Consider the following 22782-nt stretch of genomic DNA (forward strand, 5'->3'; position numbering starts at 1 on the left):
TTACTTTTAATATTTTTAAATGTCAATGATCAATCAATTCAAATACAATTTTAAATAATTTGAAAAGTAAATGTCAAAATTTATAACTTACTCATTGCGATAACTGTAAAATAATAGATTACATTGATTCTTTAATCTACAATGAAGATATTTGATTCCAACCTTCTTTTTTTCACATTTTGGCCCCTTTTCGATAACCATCATACAATATTATATTATGTCAAATTTTTTGAATAAAAACCATCATAAAAAACAAGATACACAAACTCATAAAATCGAGATCAATGCGATGACACGAAACATGACATATTCAATGAGGTTGTAATCTGAGAATTTAAAGCAGCACACTTGTCACAAGTTCTTGTATACAACTGAATAATTTGCAGCACAAGATGCCAATACCAACACATTCTATGCATATCCTTCAAAAGGTCAGGCTATCATACATGTCTTTTTCCCTGTCAATAGTCTCTTGGCACACATTTAGTTTAAGAACTACACGAGCAAAATCCATGGAAATCCATTCTCCCAATATTTACATGGACGGGAAATATTTGTTGAGTTTGAAGGGAAGAGAATAGAATTCGTCGCTTCTAGGGTCAGTCTTGAAAGAACGAAATTTATCCCACCACTGTTTACCTCGGTCTTTCCTTGTCTGGGGACCCTTCTTGTGCAGGGTGTTGTCCAGAAAGTAAGCCACTATACCAGCCACAAAAGCTTCAGACGAGAAAGGGACATTAACTATGTCGTTGAACTGCATATGAAAACGCATGACATTTTAGTTAGTTTACCATAAAGAAATCGAAGAGATTCAGGAGATGGTCAAATTTGTGCATACCCATCTCCCTGATGTGTGGACAGGACCAAAGCCTCGAATAGCAGTGTACTCGTTGAAGTACTGAGGCACAGACAAGCCCATAAAAATGGAAAACCCAAGTATGAATTTCGTTCTGAAACTATTAAGGTCGCAGAACTGAAGAAAACTTAAACCTGCCGCACCTGCATATTCCCGATCCACAGATTATTTGCAAATCACATGAATCAGGGGTCACCAAAGTACGGTAATGAGATATGGTTTGGTTAATATAGACGTACCAACATAGGCAAAGAAGAGGCAATACAAAGCAGCCACAATAGGTGCTGGGATGGAGGCAAAGACTGCTCCAAATTTTCCTACATAGTTATATTTGTTCGATTTAGGCATGGTAAAGTCATCAATGTATCTTCAATGATCAAAATCTGAAGAACAAGTTACCGAGAATGGAAAAGAAAATCATGAATCCAGCAGATATCTGCACAACTCTTCGACTACCAACACGGGTCATTGCTAATAGGCCAGCATTCTCACTGTATGGAAGCCAAGAAAAGCAGTTGCCATCTAAGATAAAGTCACCACAGAATCAACTAAAATTAAATAACAAAGCACAGCAAATAAAGTATCTTACATGGAAACTGACGATCCATTCCCGGTTCCAAACAGCCCAGACAATAAGATGGCAACACCCTAAGATGTCAATATAGATTAGATTCAAAAATTGAACCCTAACGAAGAAATTATTCTCACACTGATATTATTGAGAAATGTCAAGAAAAAATTTCATTCAGCGATGGAGCTTTACGTTCCAAATGGCCCTTCCACAAGCAAAACAAGTGATTCTCAATGGCAACAGTGACGTGAAAATGCCATCTTCTTTCCAGTTATCTTTTGAAAGCATAAAAAGTCTTTGGAAATCTTTCCTGAACTTAATTATTCATCCTTTATATTAAGCAGGGTGAAAATTTATCAGCGAAAATAAATCTGAAATTACACAGGCTTAGGCAGTTCACCCTCCAATTCCTCGACCAGATATGACTTCGGTATGTTTATTTGACATCAAATATTCACAGATTATTCACTTCGACATCTCCCTTTGCATATTATTTTATGATGGACGCTCATAATTTAAATAATTTGGAAAGACGGTTAATCCCTGCAGGTTTAACCGAGTTTATAAGAATCAACATGTCCGATTAATTTATTAGTAAACTACACATTCACATTACCTACATCTGTTCAATTTTAAAACTTGAATTAACGAGAATTTAGACCCTACAACTTTGAGTAGTAGAGCTGAAAGGTAATCATTAGTATATCTCATTTTTGTGACATTTGTGGGGTTCATTATTCATATTTCAATCAAGCATAGCGATCTTTTATTTTGCTAACATATTGTTTTCTAGGAATCTACACTGAAAAGATGATGATTTTGATACATGAATTTGCAACCATTTCAGTTCAGGCTATATACTTACCCTTGCATTACTCAGAACTATGATGCACAAAATCCCAAGTAGAACATGTAACAAGGGAAGTTAAACAGGAGAGTGACAAAATTAAATGACGTCATGTAATCGAAAACGTTCTGATTCTGTTGGACATTTAAGCAAATCAAGGTCAGACCGCGAGTGGTGAAAATGGGTTCATGTAGCCGACTCCAAGTTCATGGGGACAAAGGATAGTTCTTAGCGTAGTTTTACTCTCTCTCTTCCAATGTGTTTTGGCGGGTGGGAGTGGAGTTCAGACTGTAAAATGCCCTATTTACCTGCCAGCCTACACCACGGCTGAGAACAGATGCTGGCATATGGGTTGCACTGGCATATCTTTGGACAGCAAAAAAGGCACCTGTGGACTGCATTGCGAAGAAACAAAAGTTAGCTATGTTAAATTAAAACATCAAAAGTTAGCAGCACATTTTTGGCTTGAAACAAGAAATTCAAGCTAGAGAAGGCGCAAACCAACCATGTCCTTTTCCCTTTAACGTAAAGAAGAGAAATGAAAATGATATCTGCTCCACCCAAATTTCACAAAACTATTTAAAGGAGAATTTAGTACCTCCATGAATGATAGTCATTTCCTCCACAGGGAATGTGTCAACTAATAGAAGTCAGGCATTATAATGACATTAAACATGGGAAATGAGAGCAAGGAAGACAGATTTGGGAAGTTAGGCATATTGTATAAAGGTGAAGATTTAGGAGACTGAAAGATGAAATAATCAAAGATGAACACATTTAAATGAAGAGATAGAGATAGAGATAGAGATAATAAAGAAGACAAGTCTAACAAAGAGAAAAAAAGGGGACCAGAAAAAGATGATGACACTAAGAAAACAAACCGAGCTTGGGTACATCCCTGGACAGGGTCACATTTGGCAGCCTAAAGAATCTTACTTCCAAGCTAGGCAGAATTATTTATACATCTCAATATTATAAAATAAGGACAACACCAAGAAAAAGAACAGACCTCTAATCTACAATCCCGTTATGTGGTCCATTTACCAATGTTCACAGAAAATAATATAGAAAATGAAATTCTAATAATATTCACTTATTGAGCAGTGATTTGAAAAAATCAAACCTCTACGAGAGCAACAAATGCAGCCGTCATCATTGCAAAGGCTTCACCAGCATCAAATGAAGGTGCTCCCCATTGGAAGGGGTATGGAACTCTTATCCTGCACAAGCAAACAGAACATAACCATCAAAATTCTGTTGACCATATCATCATATCACAGTACCACTAAGATCATTGTTCACAATGAACAAGTTCCCTGCATTTTGATAGTACCAACCGTTATGGTTTGTCCATTGCAAATTAGTTTCACCAAATGAGCACACATCTGTAAGATTCTAAACAAACAATTACATTCATGAAGATCTGATAAAAAGCTAAGTCAAAGTCAAGTAGTCAACTATTAACTTTAAACACACATTTCAAGGAAACTACAACTTTTATCAAATTTTAGATCCAACTTCTATCAAAAATCTACTAAAAATCTAATTTTTTAGCAACACCAAACAAGGGCTTATTCTAAGGATCTACACATCTTTATTATCTTAACTTCCATTTTAGGTAAACTGAAGACACATGTTACTTCTAGTTCAGTAAAAGTATCCTCAATTTTATTTAAATCTATAAGAATCTTGGCACAAGCGGAAAAGTCAGATTAGTGGCTCAAAGTAATTCTTCCAAATTTCCTTTTCAGAAAAAAGGATGAAGGCTCTATACAATCAAATTCACCCAGAAATCCAGTAAACAATTACTGCCATTGTATACTAACAAAACCGGATGTCTCTACATTCACAAATGGTTGATCATCCTAACAACCATCATTAAAGTGACCTAAGGTGCATGATAGCCATTAAACAATTCACTTAGAAAGAGCCAAACAAATTATGCATCCCGTTTTCACCATAACAATCTCCTTTAAAAAAGACAGAATAATTAGGAGTGCATCATTGAATTCACTCGATACAATTTGCTAAGAAGCAGGGATACATGTAACTTGTTACGTACCTTGCATCTAATACATATCGAAGCTTGGATACTATTGAACATGATCTAATATGTACTGGATACAAATTTTCAATTATTTTATATTTTTTTTATAATTTTTCACATACATATCGAACACATAGGATACACGAAGAAAAAGGAGTTCTAATTGTTCTAAACACTTTTTAAGCTCATTATTATGGACTATAATGACTAAGTACTTCTACTTTTACTAATAACTTATTGGAAATATTTATTAATTAATAATTTCAAACAAAGTAAACATATTTTAAGATAATAGATAACAATATATTTTAATATTATATTGGAAATGTATATAATATTAAATAATTAACAATTAGAGTTTTAATTTATTTATATTGTCGGAGTCTTATTAGATAATTTGGGCTACATAAGATTGCTAATTTATCATTAATAAGTCATAATTGAAGAGTGCTGATGATGGTTATATTGAAACAAATGAAGTTGGAACAATTAAGAATTAAAATAAAATGCTTTATTATTTTATTTTATTTTTATTGTTAGTCTTGTATTTATTATTATTATTTTTTTTTATGATAACGATATTATGCTGAATTTTTTATTTTAATTACACACAAATCCGTGAATCCTATTTTATTTTATTTTTATTTTTTATTTTTTAAGTTGTATCGACATACCCCATAACATATCGCATTCAAATTACATAGCTGAATCTGTGCTTCTTAGACATTGTGCAGAGGAAAAATATGTTATTAACTATTATTTAGAGCATAAAAACTCAGCTTACCATGGAGCAGCACCAACAAGTCCAGAACGATCTGTTCTGCAGCTAGTTTGGGTCCTCGGTGACTTCCCATTGTAGGCCCCACCCACAGTAAGCAAAAAGGCATAAAGCCATACTATTGCCACAGAGAATATAACAGCGAAACGACCAAAAATATTCTTTCCTGGCGGTATCAGGTGTACCAAATACTGAAATAAACAGGAAGATTATTTTTTTATTAAGCAAGAAATAGAAGAATTATACATGATAAATATGCAAACATGTGCAAAACAAATTCTATCCTAATACTTTTAATTACAAGAGTCCACATTGAACTCGATCAAAGAACGTATAAAACGGAAGTGGTATGCTGAAACTAGGAAAAAGAAGTGTAATAAAAAATGTCACCTGAGAAAAGAGAATTAAAATGATGAGCTGTGGCAATCCAATTTCAACACATTTGGCAACCTAGAAAACCAACGGAAGTTCTTTTAGTAACAATCAATAGCCAATAGAATTAAAAAAAGAAATGCAACCAAAAAAAAAAAAAAAAAAAATGTGAAACAATTTTTGTTCAAAAAGTAAAAAAAAAAAAAAGTGTGCAAAGAAATGTCCCTTCAAAGATCCATACGTACCCCAGGGAAACCAAACTCATAGAGCCCAAACCCAGCAAGAGAAGCCAAAGGAACAACTGAAAGTGGACTCAGAAACCTGCATTGATAGACATATGGACTATATATTACTTAAAATACTGCAATAAAGAACGGTTAAGAAATCTTGTAACAGACTCGTGCATATAAATGATATCCATGAGAAAATGAGTTACTTGTATATATGAGAAATTAACCAAAACAATATCCTATAAACAAACATTTAGCGTAAGCCTTTGTTTGACAACCATTAAAACAACAATCCTTTGTTCTCAAAATCATTTTTAACCACATATTCTCACAATAAAATATTTTACAAGTAAACCCAAGGCTCTATACTACTTTTTAATCACATTCTCCAAAAAAAATCACTATTCCAAAACTTATTGAGCATGTTTGGGAGTGATTTTGAGAATTGATTTTTTAATCGTTAGGAGAAAAGTGGGATCTACCTGTGAGAGAAGAAGTCAAATATGACGGCTGGAATAGTGAAATAACGGTCAAAAAATCAATTTTTTTGATGAAAAAATCGGGCCCAAACAGGCTCATTATAGCACAAATACTTTTGCTTAGTAAACCAAAAATAGTACAAGCACAGAAAAAGCAGAAGTTCAAGATCGAGTACATCTTAAAAAAAAGATGTTTTGTCAGCCTCTAATTAACAGATTCATAAAAGAAGATTGCCTCAAGTACAGACCAGTTATATTACATCGGTGAGAAAAAAAATCATATGTTCTCAGCACAGATGAAACTACGTGCAAGCACATTAATTCTGGAACATAAAATGGACCTTGCAACGTTACGCCAAAGCCCGCTGAAACCTAGGACTATCTGAATAGTTGAGGCAACAATAAGTGCACCCTGAGTGGCCCGCATTATCTTCTTGAATCTCTGCAGGCCATCAAAGGTAAAACACATTAGAACCAAATTATATCACCATTAACTCGGAGCTCAGTTTATGTTCTTTCTTTATGTAATTCTCTTCCTTTGCAAAGGAATACCCTGAGCCTCTAATTGATTTCTAAATCAATAAGACATTGGGCTAGAGATCAAAAACACAAACCGATTCAGGGTCCGGGTCACTCCATCGACCAGACAGGATAATTGAAATTGTGGGTGCAACGAAGGTGTACGACCCTCCAATTACAGCAGGTAATCTGGTTCCAAACGATGTCTGCAACAGGGTGTTCAATCCAGCAACGAATAGCAGAGTCTGAATGACTTTTGCTTTCTCCTCCTGGAAGGGGAAAAAAGGTGTGTATTTGAGCAGGTCAGCAAAATACCAAGGAGATGCAACAAAAGTGTAATAGAATTGAACTTCAAGCAGGCATTCTAATGACTCACATTTCCTCCCCCCATTTGAGGGACCAGGACAGTCGGTATGATGACAGTTGTGCCAAGCATCACCAAATAATGTTGAAATCCAAGAAGAATGGCCTCAGCTGCAAACAAATATCAACACTGTCAACACTTTTACAAACACGTGATGCAATAGTGACCTCGTCTTCGCATGCATAACTTCAACAAATATCGAGAAATTAAAAAAAAAAAAAAAAAAAAATATTTAAATTTGTACCTCTATTAGATCCAGGAAATCTTGATTATCCAAGAAGAATGCATCACTTTAAAGTGACATTATGACCTTGTTTGGTTTAGATTTTAAGCCAATTAAAATCAAATTTTTGACCGTTATTTCACTATTTCAACCGTTATTTGTTAATTCTTCTGCCACAGGTAGGATCCACTTTATCTCTAACGTTCAAAAAAATAATTATCGAAATCCCTACCAAACAAGCACTATAGCTTAACTGCGACTAATAATATAGCGAGTCCTGAGACAAAAACAAAGTTTCATTAAATCATTTCAGGTCATCTTATGTTAACTTGTAATAAATGTACCAAATGGGTATTTGGAGACAGTAAACCGTTATTCATATGCTAACAAGTAACAGGACCTTCATAGAAGTGCAAGCTTTTCCCTTTTTTTTCTTTTTTTTTTTTCCCATTTTTTTAGAAAAAGGAAAAAACATCTATTTTAAGTCACAATCAAAACCAAAGAATATGCCAGATTCTAGACTGAAAGCACATCATACCCCCACAAATCCATTGGAGTCTCCCAGTATAAAATTTTCTCCTGACATCATAATGCATATAGCACGAGCATCAGTTCATCAAATATAGAACGAAGCAGATTGAACATTTGAAGATTGGAGATTTTTGCAAGAATTAGAACCCATGGGTTACTAATTGACCTGAAGCATATATAACAATCTGCAAGCCCATTCTATCAACCCACAAAAAAGTTATAATAAATGGCAGAAAGAATAATAGCATATACACACGGCTTATAATGAAAAGCAAAAAAAATTACTTTTTAAACGAAAATAATAACTATAATTGACCAACAGAACACACAACCATTTTATACTAAAAAGTGAAAGAATTACAGAAAAATTATACTAGATTGCAAAGAAACGTTAAGAAAATGTTTTAAGAAACTAACGCCATGGAGGAGGACTGGTAATGCAGAAGGAAACATCGGGAAGCTGATCCTTTGGTGGGTGTGGCGCTGGTTCAACTACCTTCGGTGCTCCTCCACCCGACATTTCTTCTTTCTTTATCTAGAAAATAATGGGAAAAAAAAAATAGTTTCAAGAATTTTCACTGGACTTTCTGAAGTACAAGCGAAAGCATCAAATCTGCAGTTACCGGATCAGAAATCTTTAGAAAACAAAGATAAAGCCTAAAGATATTTTAAAGAAAATTACAAGTCTAGAAACCCAGAAAGCTAAGGTGCAAAGAAAATCTCAAAAATAACTAATAAGTTGAAACACACATAACAACAAAAGAACACCGCACATGTATGGAGGCATAACACGGCACCACACCACCCCTTGTTATGCTAACGGTAAAAGGTAGAGAACACAAAACAAGGTGCTGTGTCGAGTTGGGATGGAGGTTTAAGCCAAGAAAATGAAGAACTGTAACATCAAGAAAGTGTAAATTGCAAAACTTTTATTGCAGAAAACAGAACAACAGAAAAGCAAAGGGAAAATATACCTGACTGTGATATGAAAAGTTTTTCAAGATGCAGAATCAAAAATCAGAATGAAGTGAACTAAGTCCAAAATAATCAAAAGGACCCCACCTCAATAAAAAAGTTTAAGCAAAAAAAGTGGGTTTGCGAAAAGAAAAAGGTAACAACTTTACAGAGACAGGATAATAAAAAGAAATCTGAAGAACAATTTGGAAAATTTGAGCAAAATGTGACGAAATGGCCCCTATTTAGTTCTATCAAAATTTCAGGTTTCCCTGAGTAAAGAAAAATGTGTGAAAGAATCTTACACCAAGAATTATTTGTAGTTTCGTTTAACGTTTTCTTCACCGACTGTATCCTTTGCAATTACTACCATATATGAATTCTTGATAAGCTTTTTGGAGTAAAAATGAGGCATAAACTTGAATTGCAAAATAGACTTTGATTGTTGAACTTTAACACCACGTGTTTGACTAAGCTAAAATTACGCATGCTCACTTTTAAGTAATTTTTTTATTTTTCAACTTATAGAATTACTTAATTTTTATTAATAGGTACTTATTTTTGTTAGAAAATAATGAATTTAGTAATTTATCTTTTTGGTCGGATAGTATGAATTATGTAATTTATCTTTATTTCTAACTTTCACATATGAGAAATTAAGCAAAATGTTGTTGATATTATTCCTTTTTAATGAAAAATACTATTATGTTTATTAAAATGATTGCAAAAAACCTCTTATTAACTTACCAATAAAGATAATTCTTTAAGTTGAAATTAGTTTGGTTGTTTAAAAGTAAATTAAACATACATATATGTAATTTATTTTACTAAACATTGTCTTAAAATCACCTTTTTTTTACTAAAATTCAATCTTTAAAAAATTAATTTTGAAAAATCATGATTATTCTTATTTGTAAATTTATCGTGAGAAGGCTTAGCAGTATGAGGGTCTGTTTGGGAACGATTTTTTCTTCCAAAAAATTAATTTTTTGACCGTTATTTCACTATTTCAGCCGTCATATTTGACTTCTTCTCTCACAGGTGGATCCCACTTTTTTCCTAACAGTCAAAAAATCAATTCTCAAAATCACTCCCAAACAGGCTCTGATTCAATTGAAAATTTAAATTTTCAATAAATTTGATAAAAGTTAATAAAATAGAAATGATTTTTGAAAAATTGCAGCCAAACCAAAAAAAAGGCTACATTGATTGATAAGTGTCAATTTGGCGGGACCCAGTCACCATATGCAACAAGAAATGCATGATTGATAATTGAGTCGGATGATGAAGCAGTGGGGCCCTCTCTAGGGCTACGTGGCGCACTGAAGTACTTGCTTGGGTGCTACCTGTCAAGTAGTGATCTTTGGGCGACCCAACAATAATTAAAGGTGGCAAGTAATATATTGCTTTCATTTCGTGCTTATCCCATTCTAATTATAGATTATTTTTTTAAGTGCAAACGAATTAGAGGGTGTTTGGGAGATATTTTTATGTGAAAATACATTTTTAAATAGTAAATTGATAGGAAATGTGTGGTTAAAAAATAAAGAAAAGTTTTTAATTTATGTGTAATATTATTTTAATGAAAAATGTGTGGTTGAAAAGAAGACAGAGAAAAATGAATTTTGAAAAAAAGGGGTACCAAACGGGGCCTAGAAAAATGTGTTAATTGTAAAATTTTATTATGACTTAGTATGCTATAAGGCCCCGTCTGATTTCCATTTTTCTCAAAATTTATTATTCTTTCTTCTTTTCAACCACACATTTTTCATTAAAATAATATTACGCGTAAATCAAAAACTTTTCATCCACACATTCTTCATCCCATTTTTAAGGAATGCATTCTTGTGTTAAACTCATTTCCTTTTGCTTCAATTTGGTCATTATGTGAGTCGTGTAATTAAAATTAATCGTTCTATTCACATATCAAATAAAACTAGTGTGAATTGCAGTGCTTCAATTTGGTCATTGATTTTGAAATACGTGGTTAAAAAAGAAATAAAAGTTTTTCATATACGTATAATATTATTTTAATAAAAAATATGTGATTGAAAATGAATACAATAGAAAAATAATGTGATAAAATGTGGAAGAACGAAAGACAAACAAAGCCTAAACATATTTTTCAAGGAAAGATGGTCAATCGAGATATCTTGACTAAAGTACATTGGGCAAATCATGTGAGTGCACGACACACAGTCATTGTCAGAACAAATTGATTGAATGATACAACATGGGTGATTTCCACAAATAATCATCAATTCGAGGGCTAAAAAAAAAATAATAATAATAATCAAATTAAATTAAATTAAAATAAAAAAATAAAATGATATAGATGATTTCAAAAGGACAAAAACGATACAAATTTTTTTTTTTTTGGGTCAATTACTCTTTTTTAGAGTATGTTTTGGCTTAATAATTTAAAGTGTATACGAAATTAAATATAAAATTACAGCTAGTAGTGATTACGACAGAAATGATATTAGTTTGATTTTTGTCTTTATACTTTATCAAGTCAATCAAAGAGAGTATGAATTTAAACTGAATAAAGTTAGATGGTGTATTGTTTGTTATGATAAATACAGTCACCTTATTAGGTCACAATAATATTATATTTAATTCTTTAATATAGCAGGCTTGATGTTGATTTTAAATTATAGATTATATATATATATATATATATATATATATATGGTGTATTGTTTGTTATGATAAGGTTCTTTTCTTCTAAGTATTTTATGCATGCTTCTTTGTAACATTCTATACATTTAGCTCTAAGTTTTCTAACTGAATACCAATTACATAAATAACAAGTTATATTATCTGCTCCTTTATATTTTTGTCAATTATGTAAACATTCTATAATTATATTATTCATTAAATTTAGTTCTTCTTCTTATTTTGATTCTTCTTGTAATCTTATATTAGAAAATTCTTCTATTATTTCATTTAAAATTTCTGAGTTAATTTCTTCTTTTTTAATAAGGTTCTTTTCTTCTAAGTATTTTATGCATGCTTCTTTGTAACATTCTATACATTTAGCTCTAAGTTTTCTAACTGGATACCAATTACATAAATAACAAGTTATATTATCTGCTCCTTTATATTTTTGTCAATTATGTAAACATTCTATAATTATATTATTCATTAAATTTAGTTCTTCTTCTTATTTTGATTCTTCTTGTAATCTTATATTAGAAAATTCTTCTATTATTTCATAATCAGATTCTTTATTTTCTTCTAAATCTTTGTCTTCTATTGATATAATACTATAAATAAATTCTTTATCTAAAATATATTCATCTAATTGTATTAAATCTTCATTAGTACATTCTATTAATATACTCTTCTTATCATAATTATTTATTCTTTTTGGACAAGTCTTAGATAAATGTTCATTACTATTACAGACATAACAACTAAGTCTATTTTTATAAGTTCTTTCTGGTTTGAATTTCCTCACATCTTTTTTCATCTAAATATGGTTTTCTCTTATTAGATTTTCTAAGAAAGTATCTTTTCTTAAAAGGTCTTTTCTTATTCCTTTCTTTATTACTATATTTATTTTTTCTTGAACTAGAGACTCCATGAGTTTGTGGGGTAAAAATATCTTTACAAAATTTATAGTCTGTCTTTTTAAGTTGTTTTTGAATTTGTAACTCTACACATTTATCTTCTAAACATCTAATTACATGTTGAATTCTTTGTCCTATACTCTATTGTTTTTTTTGTTCTTCCTTTACTGATGCTAAATTATTCCATTTTTCTGTAATCTCTAATTCTAATGGTCCTGGTAATTTATGAAATAATTTATTACCAATTTCTTGATTAAAGGTATTTCCTGATATTGAAGTTAAATAATGGTATTCATTTAAAAAGTTTTTAACATATCTACCTTTAGTCCATTTATAAAGACTAAGTTGTTCTAAATCTCTCGTAGCTTTTCTTTCTATACTCATATGTCCTAAATTTGGGTCTGCTCCTATTATTAATATCTGTATTTTATTAACAAAATTATAAGGATTGCTTCCCATATTAACTAATTGTTCAAATTCTTCTTTCTTTTCTAATTTAAATGCTTCCCACATAGTTTTTACACTTTCTCCTAAGAATGTTTCTAAGTATCTATACATATCTAAAGTTTCTATTTCTTGAAAATTTCTAATATAATGTCCTATTATAGTATTTTTTTCATACATCTATTACATTATTTCATGTCTGTGGATCATGTGCTGTAATATTTAAAATCTGTGCTTTATGATCTGATTGGAATTCTATTTTCTTTTCTAAGGGTCTTTCACTTCCTCTTGCTATATATTTTCCTTCTGTATTATTATATAAAGGATAAGCTCCTCTTGGGGGAAATCCTCCACCATAAATCATTGCCTCATGTTTAATTGTTCTATCAAAAGGAGTATCACTAAAAGTTCTATATGTATTTGAATCTTCCATAAGTTCTTTTGTATAGCTTAAATCTGAGTTTTCTGAATAATTATCTTGTTTAATAATTCATATTCTTATATTTTGTTCTTGATCATAATATAAATATTCAGATTCTGTAATTGTCTTATTAAGATACATTTGATCTTCTAATTCTAATAATTCTTTTAACTCTTTTGGATAAATTATTCTATCAAATTCTTCATCTATTAATTCTATATGAACTTGATTTTGAAATGGTTCAATTTGTTCTTCTTCAGGATTAGTTTCTTCTTCAAACTCATTTTGTCTTTGTATCTGATTATAATCTAAAAATCTTAAACTGATTTTTCTATGAATATCTTTATAGGTTAATACTTCTTGTGGTGCTATAATTGTTTCTTGATTTTCTAAAAATTTATCCATATCCCATTCTAATCCTGCTAACTGTTCTGATGAATATTCTTTAGGTTTAACCATATTAATTCCTTTGCTACTCATTAAATTTACTACTTTATCTATATAAATTTTATATTTTGTCTGAAAATTATTTGAACATCTTCATAAAAATTCTATACTAATTAATAAATTGCTCCACTTTCTACCTCTTCATATCCTTTTATTTGAATTCCTATCTTAATTTTGTCTGAAAAATCTTTAATAGTTAATAAAAAATCTGGATTACGATAAATTATTTCATTATTATTATTCATATCAACTTCTGTACTAGCAATCATACTTTTATCTATATTATTAATTCTTTCATCATATATGGTAACTAAAACCTTACATCCTAATTTTTTTCTCATTAATCCTTTTATTCCTATAACTATAAATTCTAAATGCATAAATCTAAAAATTTTCTTTTTTAATTCTCTCTTAGAATCTTCTGATATTAAATTCAATTTTCTTACTTGATTTTCTATACACTGAACAGATACTTCTCTACTATGTCTGAAAAATTGTATTATTGTTTTAAAAATTCCTCTATTATATAATATTTCTAGGTTAAGAATTCTTAATCCATTAGTCTGAAATCTTAAATAGTCCTGTTGAGGATCTATAATTTCTTCTATATTTTGATTATATTGTACTGGTCTATTTAAAACTCTTTCTATTATATTTCTGCTTATACTTGAAGTACTATTTCTAGATGTAGATGCTTCTTCATTTATGTTCTAGATCTTCCTAAGAAAGAATTGGTATTCATCTTGGAAATTTATATTCTTTAGGTAATTTCCTAGTTACCTTTTCTTTTCTGATTTCTAAATAATTATTTTGCTTTTTATTTTCTAATTCTAAATTTTTTGATAAATTTATGATTAAGTCTACTAAACAATTTTGACTTGGGTCTTCTGAAAATAAACTATGTAATTTATGCTTATTGTCTAAATTACACTTAATTATATTGTTATCTATTGTTTGTATTTTTTTACCGATATTTCTTAAGTCTAAATCTAAATATTCAATCTTTCTATTTGTATCCAGAGTTCTAATATATAAGAGCCGTTGTTTAATATAAAAATATGTTTATATTCTTCAACTAAAATTCTTTTTACTATATTTTCTCTTATATCAAAAGGTAATTTCCTTAAAATTTCTAAAATTTCAAACTAAATCTTTACTATATGTTCCTACTATATTATCTTCTTCAAAGTATCCACAAATATCTATGCTATATTTTACTTGATAAGCTAATCTTTTATCTCTTAAACCTGTAAGTTCTAATATCATATGTTTTTTCTATCCCAATCACTACTTCCTTTTTTGCTCTGATACCAAATGGGGGGTATGCTGTTTTAAGTATGCTGCTGTTTTAGGTATGCTGTTTTAATAGGCTGTTTTGTTTGAGTTTTTAACTTTTAATAACTTTAATCCTACTCAGTACTCTCCTTAGTTTTTTATAAATCTTTCTTCAGAATCATATATAAATCTCTTTTTTTTTCACCACCTATGACATATAAACTTGAACCTGATTTCTTTTTATAAGGTTACCCGTGGCACTCCCTTATAAAATTCTTAGATTAATTTTTTCCCTTCCCCAGCATCTTTAGAAAACATCAAAAAGCTCGCTCCGGCCAAAAGTTTTCACCTATCTGGGTCACTCAGAATTAACCTAAAAACAGTATGGCTTCTGGAAATCAAGTTATGCTTTTATTATATGCATAGGATGAAATGAGAAACATAACAAATATTTACTTGATAAAAGCATAAACGTACAAAAACATAAACATAAAAGATCATAAATCAGGGATTTATAAATTCATCTTTTAAAAGATTTACAACTAAGGATTTCCCTTTCGGGAAATCCCTAAAGTTCTAAAATAAAATAAAGAAAGTAAAAGAATACCTTAAATATTCACAAGAGTGTTTCAGTTATACAATATTTTTTGGATTGAGAATTTTTCTAGAGGAAAAGTTTCAAAGGTTTGTTGGATGGCAGAGAGTACACAGGTTGTAAACTTCTGCCTAAATCGAATGAAATTTATTCCTTAAATAGAAAAATTCTTGAGAGCAAAAAGTCTAAATTATTCTTAAGAAAGGCACACGTTTCACCGAGAAACTTCTGACTATTCTAAAGTCTAACAAGTGGCAATGAAAATTTCAAAAGTTCCTACGTCTTTTGCTAATAATTCAAAAGGTCTACAGTTGGGAATCTTTCTTTTACAAGATTTTCACCAACATTACAAAAAAGTCTAAGAATTATATCAATAAAAGGGAAAAAAGTCTAAAGTTGAACAGTGAACTTTTATCGCCACTTTGAAAGAATCTTTCATCTTTTCTTCTTTTCTGCTGGCACATTTGTCTTGTTCTGTATTATTGAATATCTTTATCATGTATCAAGATTATGGTGTGCCACTGATAAACATGACATTCTACTGTCTGAATTATTGTATCCTTCATTTTGTGGATCTTCGTCTTCATCTGAAAGTCTGGCTTTATCTTTTTCTTTTTTATCTGGATATTCTGCAATTTCTTTCTCTTCTCCATGGTTCTTTTTTGGAATTGTCTCAAATGCTTGATTCACCGCTTCTCTAATTTGTTCTTTTAATCCTTCATCATTTTTCTTCTTCTTAATCTTTTTCTTTTTTCTGGAAGAAGTTCCTTCATCCTTTTTAGATTGTTTCTGAAATTCTTCAGTTTTTTTCAAAAATCTTTTCTAAAGAAATAGTATCTGGATTAGGGTCTTGTGCTTCTTGAAGAAATAAGCAGTCTTGACTATCTTGGGCCACCATTTTTTCTTTTCCTTTACTAGGCTGAATTTCTTGGGCTTGTGAAAGATCTGGGTTATTTGAAAAGTGTTCTGATGTAAAATATTCTGGTGGACTATATTTAACTAAGTAATCAAATTTTTCGCTGGGCTGTCCTAAAAGATCCCAAATCTTTTTACCTTTTTCTGTAGCAGATTTATCAGTCTGCTGAGTCTAATTATCTAATTTAGTAGATGAATCAACAGTCCCCTGAGTCTGTTGGACTTTTGGTAAGTCCACAACCTTCAACGAATTTGATAAGTTTTTACCAGCTATCGTTTGGGCTGGACTAGCTATGGACTTCTTGGGCTCCATAGTACCTGTTGGATATTGGACTTTTAAATCCAAAATCTCTTTCTCAAGTTGGCCCACTTTCTTTTGGAGTTGGGTTCTTTCTAGTGAAAGGTTCTGATTGGCTTCATTGATAACTTTGTAATTTCTTTGCATACACTTACAGTGTTAACAAAAAATATTCTGGTCTTTACTTGGAGCGAAGTCTAATGGAGGATCAGAGTAATTCTTTAGAGAAGGAGATAAATAAAAATTTATTCCTATATAATGTCTTACTGTATTTAATGCTTCTTGAAAATTTGTAAAACCTTTATAAAGGGGATCTGGAAAATTTTTGATGCACTCTAAAACTTCTATCCAAGAATGGAAAATTCCTGGATTTTTACCTTTAATAACAACATAAAATTTAAATCTTTGCTTGTTTTGACTAAAATGTTCTGACAATGCATTCATGCATGCAAGAAAATATTTTTGATCTTTTGAATTCATATTATATGAAATCCATAAATTATCTAAAATACATTTTTCTTCTTTAGATAAAGAAATATGCGGTAAAATTTTAAAAGAAATATTACTATTTGGAAAAACTATAAGTTCTTGGTTTCCAAACCTTAACCTATCTTGTAACATTGGTCTATTCTGATTAAATGGAGTCTGTGGTAAAGAATTTGATGCGAATGAATTCCCAGGTGAAATTCCTGGTCTTAAAGGCCTTGGTCTTGTCATCTGTATAACAAAATTATGTTAAGCAAGTTTAATAATTTCTATCTATTATTATTCTACTTAATATATCTGTCACTTTATTATCACTACCTTTATTATGCTTAAATTCTATATTAATTCCTGTATTTGTAATTCTATCTATAAAGTTTAACCACCTTCTTCTGCTACTTCTTTTTGTTTTTATTTTCACTTTATTAACAAAGGAAACTATGGCTACACAATCTGTTCTTATAGTTATTTCTTTTTTAGATATAATAAATAGTTCAAAACTATCTAATGCATAGTTTATAACTAATAATTCTGCATCTATGCTACTTAAATTTCCTTTCTCTTTATAATTTTCACTATTATACCTACAAATTTTTTCTGTACTTTTATCAGTATATTTATTGGGTTTGCATATTAATATAGCTCCCCATCCTGTCATACTTCCATCTATTTCTATAATTAAATATTTTGAATCTAATGGCATAGCCAATCCTGGTAAAGTTTTTATTTTTTCTTTTATTTGTTGAACTAATTTTATATCTTCTTGATTAAAATATCTTTGTCTTGTAGGAGATGTCTTTGCATATAAAGGTCCTGCTATTTTTCCCAAATCTTTTATAAATGGTCTAGCATAATTTACTAATCCTAAAAAATTTTGGATTTGTTTTAAATATTCTAGTTTGTCTGGAAATTCTAAAGTTTTCTTAGCAATATGGGGTTGTAACTTAATTTTACCTTCTCCTATGTTAACTCCTAAGAAATCTATAAATTTTTTAAATAAAATCATTTTCTTTTTACTAATTATTAAACCATGTTTAATAAATTCTAAAAATATTATTTGTAAATGTCCTCTATATTCTTGTTTATTTTTACTAAATATTAAAATGTCATCTATGTATACTATTACAAACTTACAATGTTTATTAAAAATACTTTCCATTTTTCTTTAGAAGATACTTGGTGCATTCTTAATTCCAAATGACATTACAAGCCATTCAAAATGTCCTCCTGGACAAGTAAAAGCTGTCCATTTAATACTTTCTGGATGCATTTTTACTTACCAAAATTCTGACTTTAAATCAAATTTACTAAAAATTTTACAGTCTTGTATTTTATTTATTAAAACTGTCTTATCTGATATGTTATAAGCATCATCTATAGTATTATCATTAAGTCTTTTATAATTAATAACCATTTTACTTTTCCTCTAATAATTTCTGAATGTTTTCTTACTATAAAGGCTGTTGATCTATGAGGACTTTCTGATTTTCTAATTACTCCTAATTCCAAGAGTTCTTTTATGTGTGTTTTAAAATCTTCTAAATCTAAATTTGTAGCTTCTATATTCTTAGTTTTAATTATGTATTTTGGATTTTTAATTTTTAATTCACATAAGATTTTATCTTTTTCTGACTATTTTAAAACATTTTCTCCTATTATTTCTATTTTTTCTAATCTAGATATTAAATTTTCTATTTCTTGTTCCGTAATTAACATATTATAAATTTTTTCATTGTCAATTAATTCTATAGTTCCAAAATCTATGTTTTCTAAATTGTCTTCTTCTATTAATTGACATTCTCTTTCTTTTTCACACTTACAACTATTGCTACTACTACCATATATATAATAAAAAGAAATTTTCGAAAAGAAAAATTTCAAAAAATACTTCTAACATTACTTGTTGGAAATGTAATAAGACTGGTCATTATTCCAATAGATGTCCTCTCAAGAAGAAAATTAGTACTCTTCAAATTGATGAAGATACAAAAAATCAACTTCTCAATCTCATCGAATCTAGTTCTAAGAATGAGTCTAACTCAGAATTAGAACATGTTTTTCTCACAGGAAGATTCTGATTATGAATCTACTCAAAATTATGAATCCAGTAATTCTTCCAATAACGATAAAGAAATTTGTGGTTGCAAAACTATAAATGTTTTATCAAAAGAGGAAGAAATTATTCAAGATATTATTGACCGGATTGACAATCCTAAACTCAAAAAGAAATTTTCATCTCTTTTATCCTCCTCATCAAAAGAAAGCTTTGATGATATCAATTTGACAAATATTCTTAAACGTGCTCAAAAGGAACTTTCAAAAGGTTCTAAACCCTCAATTCCTGAACTTCAAGGAGAAATTAAAGATATGAAATCTCAAATTTCTAATCTTGAAGATCAAGTCAAAGAAATTCATATGGAAGTAGTTTGCTTAAAAGCAAAAAACTTAAATGATGTATTTTATTCAAAATTCAAAGGAAAGTCCAAGGTCTCTTCAAAATCATCATGAAAAATACCCTCTCATCATTCTCAATCATCTTCATCTGATTTTTTTTCTACTTCAAGAACTCCTCAATCTGAAGAAGAAAATGTTAATGTTATTAACCGAATTCAATTTCAAAAATGGTATTGTAATATGACTATTGTAGTCAACAAATAATTCAAATTTACTACTCGGGTTCTCATCGACTCAGGAGCTGATCAAAATTGTATCGAAGAAGTTTTAATTCCTACAAAATATTTTGAAAAAACTACTGAGCGTCTTTATGGTGCTAGTGGTAAAAAATTAAATATTAATTACAAAATTTTAAAAGCTCATGTTTGTAATTCAAATATTTATTTTAAAAATATTTTTTATTTAGTGAAAGATTTGAATCAAGATGTTATTTTTGGTACTCCTTTCATTGTTCAAATTTATCCTTTTAAAGCAGATTATAAAGGATTAACTACAAAAATTTTTGGAAAGAAAATATTTTTTGAATTTTCAAATCCTCATTCTTATAAAGATGTTAATTCTTTAAAAGAAATTGCTATTTCAAAGATTATTCATAATATTAATCTCAAAAGAAATCATATTCAATTTCTCAAAAAAGAAATTTTATTTCAAAAAACTAAAAATAGATTACAAGATTCTTCTATAAAAAACCAAATTACTGATTTACAAAACAAAATCGAAAAAGATATTTGTTCAACAATTTCAAATGCCTTTTGGGATAGAAAGAAACATGTTGTTTCTCTTCCTTACAATTCTGATTTTCATGAATCAAATATTCCTACAAAATTTCGTCCTATTCAAATGAAAAAAGAATTGCTTGATTTTTATATCAAAGAAATCAATGATTTACTCGAAAAAGGTTTAATCCGACCAAGTAAATCTCCTTGGAGCTGTTTAGCTTTCTATGTCAATAATTCTGCAGAAATCAAACGAGGAGTCCCTCGTCTCGTTATCAATTACAAACCACTTAATACTGCTCTTCAATGGATCCGTTATCCCCTTCCTTAAAAGAAAGATCTTTTGAATCGTCTTTGTAAAGCTATCATCTTCTCAAAATTTGATATGAAGTCAGGATTCTGGCAAATTCAAATTAAGGAAGAAGATAGATACAAGACTGCCTTCAATGTTCCCTTTGGACAATACGAATGGAATGTTATGTCATTCGGTCTCAAAAATGCTCCTTCAGAATTTCAAAAAATTATGAATGATATATTTAATCCTTATTCAAATTTCATTATTGTTTATGTTGATGATGTTCTTATTTTTTCAAAAAATATTGAACAACATTTTAAACATATTCATACATTCATTCATGTTATCAAGAAAAATGGTTTAGCAGTTTTTGCTAAAAAGATCGTTTTATTTTAAACAAAAATTCGTTTTCTTGGTCATTTTATTCAAAATTTCACAATTACACCAATTCAAAGAAGTCTTGATTTCACTGATAAATTCTCAGATGAAATTATTGAAAAAACAAGTTTGCAACGCTTTTTAGGTTGTGTCAATTATGTTGCTGATTTTGTCAAAGATATACGTCAAATCTGCGCCCCATTATTGAAAAGATTACAAAATAATCCTGACCCATGGAATCATGAGTGTACGCATGCGGTCCAAAAAATCAAAAAGCTACTCAAAAATATTCCCTGTCTTTCAATCCTTGACCCTACTGCTTCAATTATTATTGAGACGGATGCCTCCAACATAGGATTCGGTGGTGTGTTAAAACAAATCCCACTAAAGTTATCTCAAGAACAGTTGGTTAGATTCCACAGTGGAGTTTGGATTGGCCCTCAAAAGAATTATTCCACTATCAAAAAAGAAATTCTTTCAATAGTACTTTATATTTCAAAGTTTCAAGACGATCTTATCAATAAAAAATTTATTTTGAAAACAGATTGCAAAGCCTCAAAACATGTTTTACAAAAAGACGTAAAAAATCTTGTTTCAAAACAAATCTTTGCAAGATGGCAGACTATTTTGTCCTGTTTTGATTTCGAAATACTATATATACAAGGAAAATCAAACTTTTTGGCAGACTTCCTCACAAGAGAATTCATTCATAAAAAGAGTGAAAATGAGTTGGGCGAAGCAAGCTGAAGAAGAGGATGAAAATCCTTTTCAAACAAAAACAAGTAGAAAGAAAAATTCTACTCCAATCTTTTAGTTAATGATCTCTCAAAAGATCATCTCAAAAAAGAAAATCAAGAAGCCTCATCTTCTTCAAACACCCATTCAACCCTTGTCAAAAAATCAGACCAAAAACTCAAACAAAAAGTTTCATTTTCTACTCCTTCAAATTACAAAAAAGCCGTTCAAAGCACTGAAAAACTTCCTCAAATTAACTCTCCAAATAACTTCAAATATTTTACCAAAAATATCTTTGAGAATGTCCTTGATTTGGAAACATCTTGGCTCAATAGATATTCAAATATGGATAAATGTCTTTCTAGCATTTTTCCAGAAAACTTTTGGTTCATGCCTTCAAACGTTCAAAAAACTCGAGAGTATTATGAGACTATCCTTTTGAAAACAGGATCAGCCATAATAACTCATACTCCTGATCAAAGAGACAAGGCAATTATCGTGTATTCAAAAACTTACAAGAAGATTCAAGATCAAACGGTGGTCAAAATTCAAGAAAACAAATTGTTGTCCCAAAACAGTTCAATCATGAATTCAAGAACAAAGAAATTTAAGTGGTCCTAAATTCTCAAAGAAAGATCAAGAAAGTCAAGCTGATTTCTTGACTGAAAAATAGAAGATTATTTCCATGTTATCAAAATGTAAAGATCCAAATGAATTATTAGAAATTTATGAACAAATTTCTAAAAAAGGATCTATGAAATCAAGTTCTCAAAACTCAGATCATGATTAAGAATCTCAATTTTCGCAAGAGACTGATAATGGTGACGACTTAATTGATTTAGGTTATGACTATGAAGAGTTCCTTGCTCAAAAAGATGCTTCAAATAAATGACTACATGGACCCAATTTTCTTGATGAATTAAGAAATTTCAGGGTCTATGGATCAAGAGATATTCTCCTCAATCTTTGTCAAGATAAAA

The 22782-nt window shown here is 29.8% G+C and overlaps 1 protein-coding gene across 5 annotated transcripts; it reads right to left on the reverse strand.

The window, feature by feature from the left end:
* Positions 1-267: 267 nt before the first annotated feature.
* On the reverse strand, positions 268-9211 carry LOC111376901 (nucleobase-ascorbate transporter 6-like). Of its 5 annotated transcripts, none has more exons than XM_022999907.1 (15): positions 9077-9211; positions 8235-8352; positions 7076-7173; positions 6795-6968; positions 6522-6622; positions 5717-5792; positions 5490-5549; positions 5106-5290; positions 3398-3494; positions 2583-2669; positions 1446-1504; positions 1256-1347; positions 1096-1173; positions 839-999; positions 268-754 (listed from the first exon to the last, which is right to left on the reverse strand). In XM_022999907.1, exons 2-15 carry the CDS (start codon positions 8335-8337, stop codon positions 536-538), a joined length of 1590 nt encoding a protein of 529 aa, XP_022855675.1. In that variant the 5' UTR covers positions 8338-8352; positions 9077-9211; the 3' UTR covers positions 268-535. The 5 variants fall into 5 exon arrangements, with proteins under 5 accessions (XP_022855675.1, XP_022855674.1, XP_022855676.1 ...); XM_022999906.1 differs by lacking the exon at positions 9077-9211 and adding an exon at positions 8792-9030; XM_022999908.1 differs by lacking the exon at positions 9077-9211 and adding an exon at positions 8591-8766.
* Positions 9212-22782: the final 13571 nt, after the last annotated feature.

The sequence above is a fragment of the Olea europaea genome, unplaced genomic scaffold, assembly GCF_002742605.1.
Source record: "Olea europaea var. sylvestris unplaced genomic scaffold, O_europaea_v1 scaffold1575, whole genome shotgun sequence".
Classification (NCBI taxonomy): Eukaryota; Viridiplantae; Streptophyta; class Magnoliopsida; order Lamiales; family Oleaceae; genus Olea; species Olea europaea.

Bases quoted from the DNA above. Each gene is read 5' to 3' on its own strand.
- LOC111376901 (XM_022999907.1), bottom strand. From the start codon at position 8,337: ATGTCGGGTGGAGGAGCACCGAAGGTAGTTGAACCAGCGCCACACCCA. The intron at 7,174-8,234 runs GTTAGTTTCTTA...ATTTGTTTGCAG, and splicing joins TACCAGTCCTCCTCCATGGC to CTGAGGCCATTCTTCTTGGA. The intron at 6,623-6,794 runs GTTTGTGTTTTT...GATGGCCTGCAG, and splicing joins GTGACCCGGACCCTGAATCG to AGATTCAAGAAGATAATGCG.